Below are 20890 nucleotides of genomic sequence, written 5' to 3'. Positions count from 1 at the left end.
TACAAGTTAAATTCCAACAATCATCACAATATTAAAACAAAAGAAAACATTATTGTGTTTGCCGACAATTGTCATTCTTTTACTCAAAGAGCCATCATTTAAAAGAGAATAAACCTACTCCATCATATGAGTAGAATACTTGGGAACCAACCATTTTAAAGTAAAGCGTGAGCAATTCCTTTACAAAGGAATCGATTATCAATACTCATTAATGGAGGAGGACAAGATTTAGTGCATAGTGAAAAGGAAGAATGAACATGAAAACTTGCTATAAATGGCAACATGTGTGGAAATGGATTGTAGTAGTGGAATACAGCTCAAAGAAAGCATCACCCTAGTTACCTTGTAGGGGGCCGTCTATAGAGAGGATTGGGAGAGAGAAGTATAGTAGATAGCATTAAAGTGGATGAAATTTAAAGAAAGTTAAAAAATGAGAAAGTTATTATGTAGGCATACATGCGTAGGGAAGCAATAAAGTGCTTTCCTTAGAAGGAAAAAGGCAAAATTTTTTTCACAATCTGGTTTTGTGATGAAAATGGATGGTTAGATTCAATGTGAAAAATGTCATGTAGAAAGGCCGAGTCAATAAATGGATGACAGACAAAGAATGAAATGAAACTCGACTGGATTAAATTACACCATAGAATTAGAGACAACTAAAATATCAAATTTTATTGAATTTTTCGATTCTAATGGGCGAAAAATGGGATCAGTCGAACCCCGACCCAATCTAGATCCGACATTAGGTGGGAATCGATTAAGTTAACAAAAGTAGACTACTAACTAAATATAAACGGACACCTAGAGAGTGCTTTTTTAGAGAAGTTTTTATGGACATCACTATCATCTTTTTCCTCAGTGGGTTACCAATTGTCAGATAATTAATGGATTGCCAAAGGTGATTTTCTAGATATTCCAAATATAATCTCCTTCATTAGGAAGTTTTACTATTCCATTAGCCATTATTACCCTTTCCAAATAAGTTGCATTTACTTCTCACCAAAACTTCAACTTCAACAGGTAATTCAACTCATTTTATTTAGAAGAATTTTTATGGACTTCACCTAACATAACAATTTACCAATTTGAGAAGTGGGAATGCACAAGATTTGCCAATTTGGATAACCAAAATACCTTTTCTAGCTATCATAATGGAAAAACATACTTTTATTATTAAAACCCCATTAGTATTTGGAGAGTCATTTTGGATAATCAAAGTGCAGTTATGACTCTCGCATATTTTATCTTTAATAATAAAAGTGACCACAAAAGCTCATTTTTTCTAAAGATCAAAGATAGCTAGAAAAGTACCATTTCTTTTATCCAAATTGACAATTTTGTACATGCCTTTCTTCTAAAATAGGAGTATGTGACAAGGAGCTCAATCTAATTGAACCTCAACCTCAAAACAAAGATAAAAAAAGAGATAAAAAAAGAAACATTGATTAAGTTGATCAACCTAAGGAAGAGAAAACATCAAGAGACTTACAATCTGATAGAATATATATACTGACACTGAACTTGGCCTTTTTCTCCTTCATCATCTTGCAACATCAGTAGCCATTTGATCTAGCTGAGCAGCTACACTTGGCTTGATTACCCGAAAGCGTCTAGCAATTGAACATTGATCGATCGAGAGAGAGTCAATGCAATGCAAAGAAAGTAGAGTTGAGAGTGAAATTTGTGTTAACACACCTTTACTTGTCTCTGAAGATCCTTTATGTAATCAACAGCCAAGTCCAGCATATCCGATGTATTCGTTTGCTACAAAATCGAACCTAGTTAGTTATCTATTGTTCGATTATCAACCAACATTATATTCTTGATCATGAACTTTCTAAAACTACGAACTTCGTTAACATCTCTATGCTATAACATATCTATTCAGTCGTAACTGGCTGGCGATGAAGTGCAGCTCAATTGGTAAAACGTTTAAATTATTACACTACATTATGATTTATGCATATGAAGGCAAGAAAAGCATCATCACCTTCTCCATATTGGGCACGAGTTCTTGAAGCTTCCTCATCCGCTCACTGATCTTCGTTCTTCTAACCTGAAACAAGATCATTACATCGCATTAGAAGCTTCATCATTGAATCCGAAGATGTTGATTAATTTTCCAAAGCAGTACCCTTTCAGCAATGCTCCGAGGATGAGTAGCACAGCCCCTCTTGGCTCTGATCTTGCAAGGAACCGAATCTTCCAGAAGCTTCTCCATTGCTGCTTTGGGCAAGCTCAGGTGATGAGACAACAGAGTCGTCTTCGGCCGATTATCTCCTGCTTCCTTCTTCTGCAAATGTTTCCCCCATCATCAGATTCAAGCATGGGCTGAATTAATTAATCAATTAATTAATTAAGACAAGACCTGATCGTTTAGGTAAGAATCAGACAAGAGCGGCGAATCATCCCAAGGTAAACCAGTGATGAAGTCGACATCATCCTCTGCATTGCCTTTGCTATCGATTTCTGAGATCGAGTTCATCGCCGGAGAAGAAGTGTAGTTCATTGGTTTGAACTCTGTGGATTTTGCAGAAAGTAAAAAAAATAAAATTAAATTTAAACATTGTCCGCTCGGATTTGAAATCCAACAAATCTCCCCGATGATTAAACTAGAGGAAAAAAAGTGAAAATTACCATTTTCGAAGTTTATGTTTGCGAAGAGGCCAGCCGGAGAACTGCTGTGGCGAATAAGGCCGCCGCCGCCGCTTTCCATCTTGATCTGCGGCGGAAAGTGTTTTCCTCCATAAGTGGCGTCGGCGTCGGAATTGTGGGTGGTGGGAAACATCATCTGAGATGCGGAGGAGTAATCGTTGCTGTGGTGCCTCTGCAGCTTCTGCGGGGGAGGTTGAATAAAGTCATCATTCTCCGGCTTTCTCGGCGGGAGAGGAGGGGTGCTGTTCATGAACCTGGAGAAGATGACCTGCGTCTCAGGGCTGGAGGCTCGCGGGTTGAAGAGCTCGGCGAAGTCTTCTTCTCCGAATCCGCCTTCCGAGCTCAGAAGGCTAGTCAGATACGAGCTCGGGGCCGACCTGTATCGGGTCAGCCCCGAGCCCATCTGCGTGTTTTGCTCGAATTGATTCATCAAATTCAAGACTCAATTTTGGAAATTGATTAGTACTATTAAATTTGAAGGAAAAATGAGTTATATCCTTTTTAACAAAAAAGTGCTCCAAGATTTGAGCTCAAAGAATGGAGATGGAAGAGTAGGAGTTGAAGTGAGAAGAGAGAGAGGGAGAGTTGAAAAATGGTGTGGCCAATGGGGAGGCGTGGACACCAGGGATCTCGGACTTTAGGTGGAAAACAATTCAAGAAAACATTTTGGCATTAATAGCTTTTGATTTTTCTCTCATTTTTAATCATGTGTTCATTTTTGGACCTTGTTTGCTGTCCTACACAACAAAGTCTAGCAAGATATTTTATGTTGATTAAGCAAGATCGATATTTTATGGTAGGCGTGCTTGATATACTATTTGGTAGGTTAGATAAAAAGGTGTAATATCATCATAGCTTAAGTGTTTTATGCCATATGACTCAACTCTTTCCCAGACTTTCTAGATTATGAATCCAGGCTACTAAAAAGGTAGTCAGCTGCATATGTATGATCTATTTAGGGGACTTTCGTTTGCTAGACAAGATATATAACATGAAATAGAGCAAACTAAGATTAGTTTAGGATTAAATTAGTCAAACAGGTAGAAGTGATATGATTAATCATGAAATACAATGTATGAATGTTGATACTGTGGAGATGGACCAAAATATATGTTCCGGGCCAAACTTTTTGAAAAAAAAGTCAACCGAGCATGAGAAGAAAATAGATATGACATTTAAATCACAAGTAAATGTACCAACCGAATGACCCCATTACTTGATAGGTTCTTAATATATTTTTTGAACTACGCCAACTTGGCCGTGCATACTTAGTCTTTTTTAAAAATCTAGTCGTTTTAAAAAACAATGAAATGTAGTAATGTAAAATATTCTAGTCAAATGAATTATTCGGGCTGGGTCGGGCCATATGTGCAGTAGTCCAGCCAGCACGGCCCGAAATTAGGCCAGGGTGATTTTGTTTCGACAGCTTTACAGTGACCTACTCTGTGCTTTCTTTATAATACCTATAATATATTCTCTTACTATAGTTTAAAATAGGAATTTATTTTGTATCGATGAGTGGGGATAATAATTTATTGTTTGTAGTCCATACAAAAGATGGTACTATCATAAATGGACAGGTGTTGAGTTTGGTGAATGATAGTATAAGATGTGCGTTTTAATTAATTATTTTCTTCAAACATCATTATGTTTAATAATGGGGGAAACTGCTCAGTTTAGCCAAACACCAGTCATTTCTATAATGTGTAATGGTGAAAATATAAAGTGGTGATTATTTGACAAAATTAAGACACTATTTGCTTTGCTCAATCGAATTTAACTGCCCATTTTTCACGCTTACTTGAATTATTTCTAAACAATTAAACTTCAACAATTGATAATTTTACCTTGTTATTAAGTTACAACAAAGATGTGTATAGCAAAATTTAATTTCTTTACACCTAATATTGGGATTTATAATCTTAGTTATGCTTTATGGTTATTATCTCACACTGACGTAGCTCTATTATGTAAATTTATCAACTTTAGGATAATTTACTAAGTTAATAAAATTTGAGTTCTAACAATATGTGTTTACTGAAATGTTCGTTCGTTGTTAAGAAAAATGTATTTATCAAAATAATCAATCTCTCCACCGACATACTTAAAAGTTTGATGAATTCTTTATAATAACTCTGACTTGTATAAACAGTAAGGGGCTTCTTGGTATGATGGAATGGAATTGTGGAATGGAATGTGATTCTTATTTCCATTCTATTCATTTGCTTGGTGTGATGGAATGAACGAGTGAATGAATGAAAATGCAAAGAAATATAAGGAAATTGACATTTCATTCATATCTTCATTCTATTCCAACCTCAATTTCATTCTACCCTAATTTCATTCCATCATACCAAGCATGCCATAAGTGTTAGATTCAATTCAATCTACTCTAGTGTTAAAAATAGATTTCGAATAGTTCGTCAAAAAAAAAAAAATCAAGAAGATTTTGAAAAGATTGGCATCTTGAATTTTAAATTGGTGTTCATATATATAATTGGCATGCCATTGCCGTGCCGAGGTCGGCCCACATATATACAGCTCATTCAGTAGTTAATTGCATAATTAAAGTCAACAAAACATTATTAATTGCTAAAACATTACGAATTAGTGCATCTCACTACGCAAACTCCATTAATTAATTAATTAATTAGTACATCCCATTATCATTGAATTGAGCACTCGAACCATTTCTATACACTGACCAGACTTAATTATATACTCCAAAATATTTGACAAATATTCATATAATCATATGGTAAACTTGGACCTACTCCAAAATATACCAACCCAATAAATACAATGTGGCTTGGAAAGCCCATTTAGCTCAAAATGAACAAACCCAATTTTCATAAAGAGCTCAAGTTATATTTTAGCCCAAGTATAAGCCCACTTTGAAATTCCAACTTCTAAATCATAAGCCTAATTTAGTCCAAGTACAAGCCCAGGTTGAAATTCAATTGCTGTGCATAGACAGAAAATAAGAGAATTCATATATTTCTAGGCTTGAAAAAAATTGAGTATAGTGCCAAAATATATAATCTGTGTATTACTATAAGACAATTATCCCATTTTGGAAGGTCATATATTTTTTATTCATTAAGCACTACATCCCATATCAATAGTCTTGCTAATGGACAACATGTGTTTTAATAAAATAACGTGGTAAAGTAAAAAGAAATGCAGAGAAAAAAAAAACCGTGATTGATGATGTTATTAGTGTTACAATATAGAATGAAATTCACTGAGAAACTTACTAAAAATATAAGGTGATTAATTTTTGTTGACGGACACCGAAACTCATCATAAAAGACTAGTCTATCTAAAAATAGAATCCAATTACTCAAAAAAACTTCACACGGACATTAATTACACAACCGACATGGGATATTAGAGTCGCTAACATGTAACACATCAACCAATTTGCTAGCTACAAGTCTATCATAATCATTACATAACTGTTTATATCTTGAAAAATTCACCTTGAACTGCCCAAGCTTGACTTTATAAAACGAAGACTACATAAACATAACTATTTTAACCGTTTTTAGTTTGGTAGTTAAGGTCGTAATTACTGTCGGTGGCTCCTCATTATTAGAGAAGAAACCAATCACAATAATAGTAGTGACACACAATCTCACGCACGCGCCTTCGACGCCGTTTCAAATTCAATTAGCCTCCGTCGGCCCCGGCCGCGGGTCCCCTCTTTTTTTCTAATGGTCAAACTAATCAATTTTCAAAACTTTAAATAACCATAACTACTATTGATTTTGAACTTGAATTACATAAAAATATGAACCTTACTCAAAGTGTTGTTTTAATTTATAAATAGGAGAACTATAATAAACAATTAAACAGTGACCCATATATATAATCATTGTAGTATGTAGAGAAACTCCATTATTCTAACATCGCATGCATCATCAATAAGTTACCTACAAAACTACAAAGATCATCTACTCTTTCTTTTCATTGGTTTAGACATATTAGATGTTCTACCTACATATTTCCTCGGGTCCATCAATTGTCATTAGACCGAATGTCAAAATCGTTAGCGATTGCTGGATGTTGACTCATGTGAGCGACGAGAATTCGAAAGTTTAGTCTGCCAAAAAAATTATCAGTTATAAAATTTCTCGCTTTAATTCACAAATTTCTTGAAAATAAGAACATCATCTATCTATTTTATTTACTTTTCATGTAACTCGTAAATTAATACCGTTTAAAATCCTATATTGAACAAAAAATGCTTCATTTAAAAAGAGATGGAAGGAGTATAAAATAAAAACTGCTTAAAATCCTATATTGAACAAAAAATACTTCATTTAACAAGAGATGGAAGGAGTATAAAATAAAAATCAAAGGTTGAATATTTTTCTGATTTTCTAAATGTACAATAAAATGAAACTAGCTATAAATAGAATTAAAAATTAATTGCAAATACTACCTCAGCCCACGCCATTAATTGTAAGCAAATAAACTGGTAGTTCTATTTTAAATGCAAACAGGTTAGTACTCCCTCCGTCCCATTGAAAATGATCTGCTTTCCTTTTTGGTTTGTCCCAATCAAGATGACCTATTACTTAAAATGGAAACCTCTTTATATCTATTTTATTTTCTCTCTCTTACTTTACTCTCTCCACTTAACACACAAATATAATGACATAAAATCTTGTGTCGTCCAAGAAAGGGGTCATCATCATTGGGATAGAGGGAGTAATGAAACAGGTAGTTAGTGTAATCAATGAAATTAAGCATGAACTTATCGGCCAGTAGTCAAATCAAAAGGGTGTTAATAATTAACATAGTGTTATTATGTTACATCACAGGTAGACATTTGATGAAGACGCAATTCATGCACCTAAATCAAAATAATGCTACAAATTGAAAATAAATTCGACGATACGAATCGCCGAATTTTCGATTCTTGCCCACAAATACAAAAGTTGTAAAAAACATATGTAAAATCAATTAGATTTCGTATCTTGTGTCACTTCCAATTTTTCTGTAGTGGGTCCCACCCGCCCTCCTTTCAATTAATCATTTCTGGAAAAAAAAACACCAACAATATTCTAAGGTTCAAACTCAACTTTAGGCACATAATCATCGGCAACAAGTGACCCATAGTTGGCCATGTAACAACAATAGTTCATATTCAATTGTTCGAGACTCGTTCAGTACCACTTTCGTAGACATAACTCATACCAAAATCTGTTATTTGATTTCCTTCTCTATAAATATGGGCAGTCCAGACAATCTACTCGGCTATATCATGGGTTGAATAATTCTTACAAGTGCCAAAACACTTTTATCTACCTCCCACCATTCAGTATGTGGACACTATAACTCTCGGCAAAAATTTTTTGAACCCACTCCAACTGGACCAATTCAAGATCTACAAATTATTACAACTTGCTATAAAGTATTTGCTCTTAGGGGTGAGTATTCGATTTTTATTACAACTGGCTATAAAGTATTTGCTTTTAGGGGTGAGTATTCGATTTTCGGTTCAGTTTTTTAGCCAAATTGTATTAAACCGAAAATGAAAATAACAATTTTGTGAAAATGAGTATTAAACCGAACCGAATTATCCGAAAATCGAACCTGAAAAACCAAAATTACACAAAATATCTCAAAAAAACGGAAATATGAATATTAATGTTCTATAATTAACACAAAAATATACTCCACCATCACATCAAACAAATAACATATCCAAACAATTACCGTCATTATAAAATCTAAATATTAGTATTAGACTTGCGAATATAATTAAAAAGCAATTCAGTTTTTCGATTATATACATCTGAATCGAACCAAAAAGCTGAAATATGCCAAAAATTTAAACTGAACCTAATCGAAAAAAAATCAAACCAAAATTTAAATTTCAATATAGGTTAGATCGGATATTCGATATTTGGATATTTTGCTGATCTCTGTTCTCTCTCTAAAATCTAAGTACTCCGTACATGCAGGAGTTTAAAATACTGATATAAACTACACTTCCTCGAATCTACTACTATTGTTTTATTTATGGTTTATGATATAGTAGTAAGTCTTAAATTACGAATATGTCATGATGACGGCTGACAAGAGCGGCGATCTACACTCTGCAGTCTCCAATAAGACCAAAAGGCAGATAGAAAAAACACTGCGCCGCTTTGCCCTTCCATGGTCGAGTGACTGATTTATTATCTCACCAAAGATGAGGGACAGCAGTAGCAGGAAGCAAGGTGCTGCGTCGCCTTGCGCGGCGTGCAAGCTCCTCCGCCGGAGATGTGCAGAAGATTGCGTTTTCGCGCCTTATTTTCCGGCAGAGGAGCCACACAAGTTCGCCAGCGTGCATAAGGTCTTTGGCGCTAGCAATGTTAACAAGATGCTCCAGGTTCCATTAGTCACGTTTTTTGAAGTGCCATCCATCTTTTTCATAAAGATGTTATAGCTACACTAACATATAAAAAAGAAGTTAAAGTTTTTACTTAGAAAATTGGTTCACCCTCAAAATGTAAATATATTTTTTAATTTTTGTGACACGTATAAGAGTACTAAAAAAATTTGTCACTACTAGAGTATTTTATCAAGATATATAGTGTGGTGTAACAAGGTGTACTCACTTTCGAAGAATTTAATTGTTTTATTATTAGGTATTTTAATTTGATGTTTTTCTCTTAATTAATGAAATGCCTTATTTTTTTCTAGATACCGCAGTTAACTCTAGTGAGTATGAAGAAAGAAAATTGAATATAAAAGGCATGCATGGGTGAAATCAATTGATTAGTTTGCATACGCATGACTTCTCAATCTTTATTCTTACGTATGTGTAATTAAATAGCTATGCCAAAGGATCTATTTGATTAAAGAATTGCATTTTACATAAAGAAAAAAGAGAAATATAAAGAAAAAAATTTGAAAAATTGGTACATGGGAAAAGTAAGCAAGAACGTCAAATTAAATAACTTAACCTTTTTCTTAGAGAGTGGAATAAGTAATCTCTCGAGGGTACGTTAGAATCGAAAAACTCTATTAAATTCAGCATTAGAAGTTGTCGCCGACCCCATGGCGCTACAATTTTGCTCCAACCTTTTGGGATTATGGTTTACTTCTATTTTTCATCTTTCATCCATTATCAACAACGAAATGTCGACATCTGCCTCACTAGTGCTTCCTCTCTAGTAACCCATTGTGTCCTAACTTCATGAATCTAGATCCGCCTATATTAATATACGCCCCGTTCCATAGAAACAACCATTTGGGATCGACACAAATTTTAATGATTAATTATTGATATAAGAGAGAAGAGAAAAAGTAGTTGAAATTGTGAAATGGATAATAGAATCCATAAATGATAAAGTAAAAGAGAAGGAGAAAAAAGTTGTCATAAACAGATATGTACTCCCTCAATCGCTTACTATCTTTGACTTTTTCATCTTTTTGTAAAAATGATAAAAAATAGTTAAAGTGGAGAAATGGTAAAATAAGAGAGACAATAAAGTAGATATGACTCTTCTCTATATTATTCTCTCTCTTAATTTACCATTCTCTTCTTTAACTATTTTTTATCACTTTTACAAAAAAGCGAAAAAATGATAAATAATGAACGATGGTATATTTATATAGGACAGCAAAAAAAAGTCTATTTCTATGAGACGGATGATATAGTTTATTCGGTCAACGGCTTATCAGTTAGTTCAATGGCAAAAGTTAGAACATACCATCCCACGCTACTTTTAGCTTTGTAGCTCAATTTTCTCCGACAAAGTCATAAAAGCAAGAAATTATCCTATTCCAAAGACCAAAGTGGTTTAGCCTTTAAAGTTGTCTCACTTTAATTTTCATTAGAAATAAAAAGTATGCTTGATTGCAATTGCAATCTTTAACAAGACACATTACTTTAATTTACTAATCAAATGATTCAGTTACAATCTTTAACGTGACACCCCAACCTCTAGTCATGAAATCATGCCCCGTGATCCAACAACAAAATTTAATCACATAATTATTACATTTCAATTATTTTTTACAAAATTGTAGGAGTTGCCTGAGCACCAGAGGGGCGACGCAGTGAGCTCAATGGTGTAGCAAACGCTAGAGTTAGGGGTCCGGTTTATGGGTGGTGGGTGCGATATCGTCTCTGCAACAGCAGATAGACACGCTACAAACGCAGCTTGCGCTTGCGCAGGCGGAAGTAGTCCACATGCGCATGCGCCACTACTCTTCTTCAGCCGAATGCGCGTCTCCCTCCACGCGCGGAAGAAGGTCTCACAATCACCACCCCAAGTCCTCTTACAACATGGATGAGTCCTTCTGGAATTAGTTTCCATCTTATATTATTATAATTATTATTAATATTCATGGCCCTTCTCTTTTATGTTTGCTTGCCATGATTTTTTTTTAAAGAAAATTTCTCTCCTTTTTGGGTGTTTTTAAATTATTAAATATATTATATCTTTATCTTGCCTGACCGGCGGGTTGATGACGGTCAGAGTCGGAGTTGGAGTTGGAGTTGGAGTTGGAGTTGGATTTGGATTTGGAGAGGATTACACTATTGTTGTAAATGCGAAAAGAAAAAAAGCATACAATCATATGAATATTTGAGCAATGTTTGTTGTGTCTTTTTGTTTAGATTGGTACTGTTTCAAAATTATGGGTTTATTGTTTGTTATGTCGTTTTACGTTTCGGCTTTAATAATGATGTTTAAAGATTATACTAACGTTTGGTCGACCAAGAAAGTATAGAAAGGTTTCATGTCTCAAAATCCAATTAATGGGATATATGAGTACCAAGCCTATACATAGATCCATACATATATTCATTTCTCTGGCACCATTCACCAGTAGCGAATGGCGAACCCAAGAATTTAAATTAGAGGACCAAGAAAAATGAAAAGTACAAAGAAAAAATAACACAAGAAAAATAAAAGCTTAAGAATCAAAATCAAGACGTGAAATCAAATGATTCTACTACATATTTCAGACCAGTTGTGCTAATACCTAGAATACATATTTCAGGACTAGTTGTGTTAATACTAGAATACTAAAATCCGACCAACTCTTTTCTTTCATTTAATTTTTCTCAACCGAAATATATGACTTTATTTTTATTATATTAAAAACATCATGAAGATGTGCATTAGAAAAAAATAAAAAGTAATTATATATTACACTAAATAATATGCATTAGAAGAGAATTAAAATACATTGGAATATTAAAAAACTAAAATGAATATGATATACAAATGCATTAAAAGATTTAGAAAACCAAAATTTGTATATATGTTTAAAATGCATTAGAATATTTTAAAAAAAATAATGACATGGAGTCAAAATTGCATAACTAAAATGGAATAAACAAAAATAATATGTGTAATTAAAGCAAAAAAAGATTTGAAATAACATAAAATAAGATGTACTTGGTGTTTGATGGGTTCCGATTTTCGAACTCACCTTTACTCCGAAAACAAAGGAAAATAGTAGTAGACGTGTAGACCAACAAGATGAATTAGTTATATGCAGATCTAAATACTACATTATGACGTTTATTTTTGCGGTATGGTTATACACCTCGTTCCCATGTGGCTCTGCCACTGTTTTTCACCAATACATGTGTCGGTCAATAAGTAGCTCTAAGTAATATTTACGGACAGTTTCCAACCATTTTTGGTCGATAATTGTATATTTTAGTTTACTGTTTTGTTAGTTTATTTATTTACCATAACATGTTATCAAACTCCACTATAATTAAGTACGGTGAATTAACTCATTGGTGGGCCCAAATATTGTGTCTTTTCTTGAAACTCCCACGGCCCAAAACAAAAAAGCCCAATATTGATGATCGATCGTAAAAGTAAATTTGATACCATAACCCAAACTTATTATACCTGGGCTGAAAATTTAGATATATTTGGAAGGTCTGAATCTGACGAAATTCTCTAACTTAGTACTACATGAAAGTATACTATCCAGTCAAAATCAAAACATTAAAATAAAATACCGTACCATCCTTAACGGATGCTTAAGAGGAAAGATTACATTTTTCAATCATCCAAACACATTTGAGATTTTTATAAACAAAAAAGTTAGAAATTTATAGGAATATTCTTAAAACAATAGAGTTAGAAATTAGAATACTAGTAGTATGGATCCGTCATCAGTAGTGCAACTGTGAGCGCTCATGGCTAAATAAGAAGATAAAAGGTGAAAATGATTAATAGGTATAAGTGTCGGATCCAGGATTCATAAACGGAGGGGCAAATGTATATTAGGAGTAGTAGGCTGGTTGAGCTAAAATGACAATTTTTTTCGTTTTTGGCTGACTCGAGCAAATGGATCCCCAGTGATAGGTATAGACCTGATTCTACCCTACCCTACCCACCCTATACGCATTGGATAATATTGAAACACAAAACACACTAATTCAAACTGTAATTCAATATAGTACTTAAAAATATGTATTAAATCCAAAATCCAAATTGATTGTAAAACATTTTGTTTGGTGGGTACATGTTTATGTTGGAATGTTCGAGAATAAAGTACCGGTTCTTTTATTGGTTCGACATTTCGCTTTCATCAATAATATATAATCATGAATTCTTATAAAATAAAAATCATCATTTCCTTAAAAAGAGAAAATAAATATCACAAGGCTTAGATATTTCGCCTCGCCTGCACTTTCCCTTAAATATCTGCCATTGCCACCACAACTCCAATTCTCTCTCCCCCAATTCCTCTGCAATTGCATCCATGTCCTCCTCAACCCTCGACACCCCAACCCTCGACTCCAGCTCCCCGCTCCTGCTCCAAATCACCGAAGAAGGTGGCTACGCCTTCACCTCCATCGCCACCCGCGCCGCCGCCGGCGACCGCGGGCCGCGGAAGCCGCCCGGGAATTAGCCTGGGAGCAGCTCCACTCGGGGCCGTGGCACTCCGTGGTCCCAATTTGGCGCATGCCTACGCAATGGCCTGCCTCCACGTCGCCAAATGCCACTTCTGCACCGGCGAGCTCGAGCTGGCTCTCCGCGCCCTCGACATGGGCCTCATCATGGGCGGAATCGCGCTGCGGGATGACTTGAATCTCTGTATTCGGAGAGTCAGTCGTGATTTGAGAGAGAGATTCCGCCGACGGCGACCAACACCAGAAGGTGGAGTGGTATAGGGATTTCAATTTGGCGGAGGTGAGGTTCGTTTATCCCCTTCTCTCTCTCTCTCTGAAAAAACCCTAATCTACTCTTGGAATCATCAAAATTTGACATTGATTGTGCTACTACAGATGCGTGTGCCTGATTTCGCAGGGTAAAGCTGAAATTGAAAAGCTCTGTAGGGTTTAGGTTGGTATCAATGTTATTTATGTATCAACCCCTAATTCTTCAATTGCTTTTGACATTCACAATTATCTGGAGAACTGATGCAGAGATTAACATTCAATCTAACTAACTTTGGATATAGTATTGAAATTGAGTGAAGAAATCTAATGTGAGATTTGAGGGAAAAAAATATAATGTTTTGCAAGTAGATTCCATTGTGTATGTGGCCTTGCAACAACCTTGGAACTTTCTCTGCTACGCTTAATGCTATTTATCATGCTAACGGACTCAGAAACGGCGGTTTCAATTCCTAGAATCTTGAATTTGAATTGGCAGGCAGCTAGGTTATTGCCTGCGAAGTCACTTTCCAGTAAGACGGTGGCGAAAAAGGGTGGTCTGTCATTGGAAGAATTCTTGCGGGAACATTTCATCCCTGGTTTGCCGGTTATAATTAGTGGCTCTATGGATCATTGGCCAGCAACCGATAGATGGAGTGACATGAATTACATAAAAAAGGTTGCTGGTTTTCGTACTGTTCCAGTCGAGGTATCTCCAGTCCTTTGTTTGGTGGAATTCACTATTGCTCAAGTAAAACTTAATGCACATTTATAATCTACTCACTGAGCAGGTTGGCAGAAACTACTTATCCTCTGATTGGAAGCAAGAGCTGATCACAATTTCTGAGTTCCTGGAGAGGATTCAATCCGGTGACTCTTCTCCTACGAGCACGACTTATTTAGCCCAGCATCAATTATTTGATCAGGCATGTATGATTGTAGAAACCATACTTGGTCTTATAAAAAGAAACATGCTAACATTCTATTGTGTAAATATATATAAATGCCAGATACAAGAACTAAAGCAGGATATTGTTATACCTGACTACTGTTTTGCTGGTGGGGGTGAGATCAGGTCACTTAATGCTTGGTTTGGTCCATCTGGGACAGTAACACCTTTGCATCACGATCCTCACCACAATATACTTGCACAGGTACGGCAAATGTAGTTCTATACTGCACAGAACGTTTCTCAGTGCAAACAAGTCTATGATGTATAGAAACATTATCGGGGCCTTGGCTTGGATTTACACAGCAGTTTCTGTTTAGTCAGGATTTTCCACTAGCACATGGTCCTATTGTTTTCTATTAATTGTCTTAGTTAAAATATGATAATAGTTGTTTGGGTTATTCATATATCTTGCTGCTTATCCATCTTGTTCCCATGATCTCATGCTCAATGTTTTGCATTGTCATTATCAGGTTGCTGGTAAGAAGTATATCAGGCTTTACTCTCCTTCATCGTCAGAAGAACTTTACCCTCACACAGAGACCATGCTCTGCAATTCCAGCCAGGTAGTTAGCTTGTACGTGTCGTTAATTACTCTATCTCTTCCAAACACGCATATGGTTTGCAATTATCTAGTTTTGCAAACAACTTTATTGTTGTTAGATAGTCAGATGGCTTGGTTTGGTTCCTTAATTTGGCTTGCTTCCAAGTTAAAATTTTCCCAAGATAATGGATTTGGGATTCATCGATTGCATACTAGAGGAAGGCGAGATGCTATACATCCTCCAAAGTGGTGGCACTATGTTCGCTCTCTCACTAAGAGTTTCTCAGTTAGCTTTTGGTGGAGCGTCGAAGGAAACTCTCTGGACTCATGAGCACTACATTTTGCTATAGAATAAAGTGTATTGACATATTTTCAGCATAACATTCTTTATGAGCAGTGCAGATTCTAGATGTGAAGGGAGCTTCTTATTAGTCACATTTAGAACTTGCTATTATTGGATTATTCCAATGTTTTTGGGTCTTGGTGGTATGTTTTATTATCAAATTCTATCAGTGTATCAAAAATTTTTACAATTGTCCATTTAGCATATCTTCTCCATTCGTACATGGCTAAAATGGAAAAATGAGTATCATAATAAGAATATAAATTAAAAAATATTTGGAGGCATGCACAAGGTTTCCATTGACACTGAATGCTAAAGACAGTAAAGATTGACACAAGCTAGACATAAAAGAACATTAAAAAACTAAAATATCAACAACTGCCAAAAACCACCTCCTCATTCACAAGCACAAAACTATTTAGGCCACTTAACTTAATGACCAAGAGTTTTAAGTAAACTAAAAACTAATTTAACATCTTACAGTCTGGAAGATCAGAACAGCAAATTTACTGCAACATCTCAGTTAAAAGGGCACAGATCCACTCTTCCTTGTACAAAAGGTTTACCTGGCCCCTGCAGAATTGGCAGGGAAAAGAAAGTGACAAACCAGAAAAAAACACGACAAGAGTATAAAGCCCGCATGACGAGTATGTCTTAGACCAGCCACTCACCTATGAATAATGAATTAGCAAAACCAACTTATGAAGCAAAGTACTCCATCATTGCATCAAAGTTGCTGCCGTCAATAGAGTTGTCGTTAAACTCAAAGTCGAAATCACCAGTATCTAACGAACTTGTTCCGTCAAATGAAAGGCTAAAAGCTCCATATCCTGGTAAATCTGGTGATAAACTTTTGAGAGAAGATTGAAAATGTGTCTCAGGCAGACCATCTGGCTCATTCGGAAATGTATCTTCTGCAAAAGGTGGGAACTTCCCTCCAGGAACATCGTTTCCATTCTTAGGTAATGCTGGTAACTGGAATTTTAAATCCCCTGATCCATAATGTATGTCACTGAAACATGCCATTGACGGATCCCCTTGATGATTCGCAGTGGAAACAGCAAAACTATGAGCTGGTCTAAGATGAAGCCCTGAACTATCCAAGTCCAGAGGTAGAGTAGGACCTTCAGGCCCATGTTGCCATCGAGAAGTTTGAGGTTCAAGATGCAACACCTGATCTCTAGGTTGATGCTGTAGTGCAGAACTTTCAGACTGTCCGTTAAATTTGGATACTGGAGGTGCATTTTGCAAATGAAAGTCTCGAGTATCGCGAATTAAATGAGGATGAGGAGGTTCAAAATCACCACTCTGGTCGCTGAATAAGTTAATGGCCCATTATTCGGGTAAGCACGGGTAATGGGGATAGTATGGGAAGAATGGTCAGGGCGGATATAGTTCAAATCAGATTCTACTAAGCAGGGTTGACCACGAGTATTGTGTTCTGGCACTTCAGGGAGTCTAACAGATGTTAGTTCATTATTTTCTACCTCTCTCCCATTCGTCAAGTATCCACCAAACTGCATATCATTGTGATTTTCATCTGTCACCATGTATTCGGGATCGACATGTGGCTGATCACTGAGAATTGGTACAGTCAGTTGGTTATCAGGTCTTGGTTTCTTTGTTTTCCTTGGACGCTTCTGTACGCGCTCTTTGTCTTTGCTTGGTTGAGTTAAGGCATCATCTGCCGGTTCAATAGGCACAATATCTGTGGATTGCTTTCTTGTATCATCCTTAGATGAGACAGATCCCAAGCCATTATGAATGCCATCGACATCATAATCACTATCGCTGTCAACAGAAGGCCTCTTCTTATTTCTACGACCTTTCGACAGTGAATCACTAACGCCAGATGAGCCATTATCACTGCTTAGTTGCTGAATCGCAGTTTCCTCCCTGCTCAAAACACCTAACCATATCAGGCTCTCCTTGGCAGTCATCTTATCCTGTAAACACTTCGACTGTCTAACCAGTCTCCTAATCTTTGCAATATCAGGTGACATATGCTTTATAACAGCCGTCAGAACCCCAACTTTCCACATCTTCTTCAGATCATGAGGTTTCTTATATGGAGGACCCTGACCCTGGGGAAACCCCAACTTAACGCACCACTCCTCGTTTCCTGTTGGCCACCGGCGGGGCACACCCTTCTCCAGTGGAAACTTCCGCTGTGGCGGTCACAATGTTGCATTAAAGATGACAGAAGTGATCCCAACGTCGCATCTTGCAAGTCTTGAAGAACACTCTGAGTGTTCCTTGGTGAGTGCCAAGCCCGTCCTCCCTCGAGAGGCACTCAGCCTCGTACTTGGCTATGGCCGCAAGGCCATTTTTGTCAAACTTCACTTTCTCCTTCCACCAAGCTCTAATATTATCAGATGCACCGCTGACCGGCTTACCCTTCTCCGGAATAATACCATACACAAACCCAGGGCATTGCAGACTTCCATGAGCTTCAACATGTACTTCAAAATACCATCTTGAGCCCGTGCCATCTTCTTCCTCGAGCCTGATCCGTGGTAGACTTAGCCTTTTGCTTCTCTGCAGCTTGTAATGCAGCAAGCTTCTGTTTATCTTTGATCCTCTTGAGCTTGATCCGGTCCTTCCACATTCTCTTTTCCAGTTCTTCCGCCCAATCTCCTCATCACTAACATCTTTTTCCTCGATGTTATCATCGTCCCTCAACTCATCAACTTCAACATCCGAACTGTCCACATTGTACACCCATCAATACCCAAAATGTTGCACACATTTACCAATCACAAGACATCAAGGAACATAAATAGCCAAAACGAACCCAAAATTCAAAAGCAACAAGTAAAAATTCAATCTTTACCAATTTGAGAGAGGGTTTGAATGTTCCACCACCTCTCTATCACAATCAATAAACCCAAAATCGGTTCAACAACAATAAACATAAAACATAAGAACCCCCAAATTTATCATCCCATTATTCAGTATTCAGATTCGGTTAAATCACAGTTCATCACAAAATCAGACGCAACAATGCAACATACAATAACTGATTTTCCCCCTTGCTTTGTCAATAAAAAAATCGAATCAAGAAACAGCAAAAATCACAGAAACCCTAAGACGATCAACAGCGAATTTCCAAGAATTAAAGAAGAGCAGATTAAGTAGAATCGGAAACTAAATAAAATTAATCAAGTTTGTGCAATCGAACCTGATTTCAAGAGCCATATCTTCCATGGCAGCAAAATCAATTGCCGGAATATTGGATCAGAAAATGAGATGGGCAGAAAAAAGAGACGATTTTTGTGAAAAATAAATGCGAAATTGGGAAAAAGGTGACCAGGGGGATGAACTGTGGTGTGCAATAGCAATACGACATGAAACGATGCAATAAGCGATTAGAGTTGAAAAGGAAAGGGATGAGGGAAAAGGGAAACAGTATAACACGAGTTGTCTGTGGCGGCTTAAAAGGATAATTGTAAAAATTAAGAAAAGGGGAAATGGGAATCGTGTGTGTATACCCACTTTTCCACGGCCGTTTTTGGCCTCTTTCGGTTCAAGGTTGATTGCAAATTGCATTTTTATATCTTCAAAATCCCATTAAATATTCCGATAAAGCATTTAACATTTATATATATTAGACTTTAGCACTTTCTAATTCTGGTGAAACAATGTCAACTATTTTTTTATCAGTCCTATATCAATATCATTTTCTAAAAATAAATAATAAACAAAAATTTCATTCTAATTTTAGTGAAACAATGCTCAACTATATTTTATTATATCCATATCAGATTTTTTAAAATAGTACTTAAAAAATCTGAATTCCAAATCATCACCAACTCGCCCTCTTCTCTATCACACTTTCTCCTCTTGAAAGCTTCACCACCACTGTAGTGATTCTCTCTCGCATAGTGAGCAACTGTTGTTGTATGAGCTGAATTTCTTTAATTAGGAGAGACATTTGTTGGTTTCCATGAAGGAAGGAAAAGAGAGATAGTCCGATTTGGCAAAAGAAATCGAGAGAGATATGAAGGTGAGTTGGTGGCGATCTGAAATTTATGTTTGTTTTCCTTGTATATTACTCTAATATATTTGGTGTTAATTAAAATAATACTCCCTCTCCGGCCATTAAATGTTCTGTTTCAATTTTTCTATATTTGAATTTTATATTCCAAGTAACTTATTTACTTATATTTTATTACTATAAAATTAACAAACTATTAAAAAATTAAATACGGAGATTTCTTAATCTTGGACGGAGCATATAATTTTATGTAAGATGTTAAATCAGGAGTAGTATTTTATTTTGTCACGTCAGTATTAAATTTGACTATCTTAAAATAATTGCAAAAGGTTGAAAAGTCATGACTTTATACTTACTTAAATTCCAAAATTACGGAATGAAGTCTACGCAAAATTGTGATTTTATAAGTCCATGAACAATGATTGAAGGGTAAATTTATTTATTTTATATATTAATTTAACAACTCAGCTAAACTTTTTATTTTGATACACATATAGACATAAAAAGATTAATGAGACTTATTAAGTTAATCATACCATAGGGAAAATAGCTCAACCGAGCAAAGGGGAGAAGAAGACTCATATATGCAACTCACAAGAAACAACTTTTTCGGAAACGGAACTCATGGGGTTGTACACTCTTAAGGCGGGACCGTAACAATACTAAACGCTTTGACTATCGTCTCCCTAAACCGAACAAGATCGAGCCTCACATTCTGCTGATCATAAAACACATCCCTCGAATTCATGATCCCATGCTTTCTATACACTGAGCCTGTATCCGTTATAACCGAACTATTCCGACCAAACACTTTGACTAATGAGCTCTCCTCCTCTTCAATCTTGTACCGCAAATACTCCATCCCCATCGCCCTCGCATTGTCCTCAAATATCACTTTCGCATAATGCTCCAAATCCAGCGGCTCTATTTGGACTACAACGGCGCCGGCCGGTAAAAACATGCCGTACGTGAGGCCGGCGCCGTGGACGCCTAGGATCACGTTGCACGTGTTTATCACGTGCGACAGCTTCTTCATATCGTGGTAATCAAATCTTTTAACCACAATCACTTGAAACCCTACATCTTTAATCATGGCGATCATTTCGTCTTCGTTGAGGATCCTCCTTGTGAACCTACGCGACAAAAGGAGCATCCTCGGTTGAGGAATCTCCGACACGTTCATGTTTTTAGGCTGAATGTGTCGAAGATGAAATGGCGAATTCAGGCATTCCGTACCCTCCGGGATGTCGGAGGAGTTTAGTGAT

The 20890-nt window shown here is 36.2% G+C and overlaps 2 protein-coding genes and 3 pseudogenes across 2 annotated transcripts; 2 read left to right on the top strand and 3 right to left on the bottom strand.

The window, feature by feature from the left end:
• Nucleotides 1–1006: 1006 nt before the first annotated feature.
• On the bottom strand, nt 1007–3355 carry LOC125218273 (transcription factor bHLH122-like). Its single transcript, XM_048119909.1, has 6 exons — nt 2638–3355; nt 2369–2520; nt 2135–2293; nt 1991–2056; nt 1696–1764; nt 1007–1610 (listed from the first exon to the last, which is right to left on the bottom strand). Exons 1-6 carry the CDS (start codon nt 3083–3085, stop codon nt 1554–1556), a joined length of 951 nt encoding a protein of 316 aa, XP_047975866.1. The 5' UTR covers nt 3086–3355; the 3' UTR covers nt 1007–1553.
• A 5505-nt stretch (nt 3356–8860) lies between these two features.
• LOC125221591 lies at nt 8861–11005 on the top strand (annotated as a pseudogene).
• A 2320-nt stretch (nt 11006–13325) lies between these two features.
• On the top strand, nt 13326–15695 carry LOC125221588 (annotated as a pseudogene).
• Nucleotides 15696–15868: 173 nt separating this feature from the next.
• On the bottom strand, nt 15869–18944 carry LOC125221587 (annotated as a pseudogene).
• Nucleotides 18945–20265: 1321 nt separating this feature from the next.
• On the bottom strand, nt 20266–20808 carry LOC125220894 (alpha-1,3-arabinosyltransferase XAT2-like). Its single transcript, XM_048123027.1, has one exon. The coding sequence runs from the start codon at nt 20806–20808 to the stop codon at nt 20266–20268; it is 543 nt and encodes a 180-aa protein (XP_047978984.1).
• Between the last annotated feature and the right edge of the window lie 82 nt (nt 20809–20890).

This window comes from Salvia hispanica, chromosome 4 (genome assembly GCF_023119035.1).
Source record: "Salvia hispanica cultivar TCC Black 2014 chromosome 4, UniMelb_Shisp_WGS_1.0, whole genome shotgun sequence".
NCBI lineage: Eukaryota > Viridiplantae > Streptophyta > Magnoliopsida > Lamiales > Lamiaceae > Salvia > Salvia hispanica.
This window is presented reverse-complemented; position numbering and strand designations above follow the sequence as displayed.